The sequence below is a fragment of the Crassostrea angulata genome, chromosome 7 (assembly GCF_025612915.1).
Source record: "Crassostrea angulata isolate pt1a10 chromosome 7, ASM2561291v2, whole genome shotgun sequence".
Classification (NCBI taxonomy): Eukaryota; Metazoa; Mollusca; class Bivalvia; order Ostreida; family Ostreidae; genus Magallana; species Magallana angulata.
This window is the reverse complement of record NC_069117.1, coordinates 56,517,762-56,520,622: the sequence shown is the minus strand read 5'-3', so window position 1 is coordinate 56,520,622 and position 2,861 is coordinate 56,517,762. Positions and strand designations below refer to the sequence as shown.

General features: G+C 34.7%; 1 protein-coding gene across 2 annotated transcripts in view; it reads right to left on the bottom strand.

Moving 5' to 3' along the window:
- Positions 1–341: 341 nt before the first annotated feature.
- Positions 342–2,861, bottom strand: part of LOC128156261 (LIM domain transcription factor LMO4.1-like) — a 9,033-nt gene continuing 6,513 nt past the window's right edge. For both annotated transcript variants that reach the window (XM_052818317.1, XM_052818318.1), the window contains exon 3: positions 342–1,180. In XM_052818317.1, coding sequence (XP_052674277.1) covers positions 916–1,180 — 265 coding nt within the window. In that variant the 3' untranslated portion in view covers positions 342–915. The remainder of the gene's footprint in view (positions 1,181–2,861) is intronic.

Genomic DNA, 2,861 nt, shown 5'->3' with positions numbered 1-2,861 from the left:
CAATATGGCACAAGTCAAATCTGATCCTACTTCCGCAATTCTTAACCGGAAGAGGAGGATTAAATCTAGTTGAAAGTTATATGTTTGATGGGTGAGACCTACCAAATACTTCACAAAATGGAAATAAAATGTGCTTTGAAGTTCATTTGCATTCTTTAAAATGAATACACAAACGATATGACTAATTCGTGTAAAATAGTGTAACATTTTAAAGAAAGTATTTCCGCTGAACGATGCTAACAGATAGGACACAACTGAGTATAGTTAATTCGGATGAATAATCATGCTATGTTTACTGTAATATGATGACCATAGGTGATTAACTGTTAATAAATTACACATTTAATTAAACTCCTTTTATTAATTTATGAAACAAACAGCAAATCTCCATACAAGGCTTGATACATTAACTTAACAACAAATTACAAAATGAAATGACTCAGATGTACATGGCGTTCTCCAGTTAAGTGGCAAGTGAGACTGTTCCATTGTAAGGTAGGATGAAATAAAACACAACAATGAAAGGGAAGTATAAGTACAATTGTACAAAGGTGAACTACAATTTCACTTTGTTCCTTCCACACGGAATGTAAGCTTATTGTCCCACGTACGAGTTGATATAAAAATAAACCGGAAGAAAACGTGTTCAGTACATAAACTGGGACTATGACGAAAATGAGGACAGCATCGTGTAAACGTAATGACGACCATGCTTATGAAAGAATAGTCCAATCTAATGTCAAAAAAGTTTCATTTTGTTGGGACATTTCTTTCTGAAATATAAATCATGTTTAAAAGTACATCATAACAAATTTCTTTCTTCTCCTTCTTTCTTCAGAGTTTATATATATATAAACGCATATTTTACATATATACTGAAATGGCACAAATTATCAATTTGACGTCACATCCTGTTTACGTTGATTGTATGATGCCGCGATATTTATGATTCCGCGAATTTCCATTCACTTGACCTTTGACATTTGCTTTTGAATAGTCATTTTCACAGATGATATTGCCATTCACAACTCCAAACCGATCACCGGGGGATAACGGCATATTGCACGTATAACAGTTGAAACATTTCAGGTGGTAAACGTTTCCTTGCGTTCGCATTACCATTTCATTGGCGGGAATACTCTGTCCACAACCGGCACAGGATCCACCGGAGCAAAACAATCTGAAACAACAAAAAATATGATATTTCATATTAAGAGATTCAAACTTGGCTAATAGGAAAATGTTTGAAAAACCAAGGAGAAAATAATCATCACGGAAACTAAATGAAGGGCAGCTTAAAGTGCAATTTAACGCATTTTGCGTCTTTTAATTAGAAAATGCCTCTTTGCATTATTTAGATGCAGGACAAACACTGCTGATCGTTAAAACAGCTGTTTCCCCATTGTTATACATCAAATCTCTCTCCAAGTTTTCACAATACAAATGAACCATAAGGTTTAACAGTAAATTAATCGCACAAGTGGAAAAGATGAAATAATGGTGCCTCTCTCTCTCTCTCTCTCTCTCTCTCTCTCTCTCTCTCCCACAGAGGAAATTTAATTTTCATAATTTTTGATATGTCATTATGTAAAATATATCTTCAGGAGTGTTCATTAAATGTCTCATTTAACAATCTTTGAGCTTTTCACAATAATGTCTGACATTCAATCTTATACTTTATTAAAATTTAATATCGAATTAATCATCAAAAACAGTAATTAAACTAAAATATGTCGAGTAATATTTCCAAGTCAATCACAGGCGATAAGAAGTTAATAATTAAAACGTCATGCAAATTTAATATTTTAATTAAATGTTTAGATGTCGTGTGGTTCATGAGAAGGACATCGGGTGTTGAGACAGAGCTACAGAAGGGAATAAACCCAGCCATGGTGCGACTGTCATCGCTTTGCTATCTACTCGCAAAATCCTTTAATAAAGCCATTCTATAATAAATACCGCATTTGAGGAAGACCTTTAAATAATATCGGTGACAAAATTATTAAAGAGATGGGATCTATATCGAATCAATTAACCGGGGCTTCATTTAAAATATTCTTATCAAATATTCATCTTCTATTGATAAGAGAAAATTGACATTGATCTCCCGGAAAGTTATGAGCCGCAGACTCGGTTCTGGAGTATGTTTCCCGACCATGTGCGCTACGGGTTCCATTCGTAGAACAGATGAAATACGCCAGGAACAGAGATTTGACCCAAAGGATGCAAGCAACTGTTTTGAACGTAGTGACCGTAGGCAATGGCAATGCCATGCCATGCCTATGAAGACATTAATTCATTGCCAATTCCTTGGGAATAAGTAAAAAGATTGCCATTGCTAATATTTCAAAAGTTTTAAAATTACTCAAATGCGAATATCCGCTAATTTGTTTCTCATTGTTACATGATCTCATTAACCATTCCTGTCTAAGCTATAGATTCGAATTTCGAGGCTAACGTCTAATTCATTCGCTTTTGAGAAGTATCTGGTCTGATGATTAGCTTATTAAAAACTTTTTAAACAAGAATAACTTATTTCCTAAATTGATTCTGGGAGTAATTACAGGAAAGTTCCGTAAAATTGTATACTCAAATAATACAATTGTTAATTTGTCCAATATCACGATGCGCAGTCATCCGAAAGTTCGTTTTGTTAGGAAAGTAAATGGTACGCATTGTTCCTCGCTTCATGGGAAGACTTCATTTACAGTTCCCGCCACCAATCCCGGCAGATGCGCCCCCTTAATGCATTACTCTATTTAACCCCCACCCCTCCCAGAGTCACGTTATGCTTCGATATTTTATATTCTGTTTGCCGAAATGATTAAATCTTTTCATTTCGTTCTTGTCTGCCACTTCAT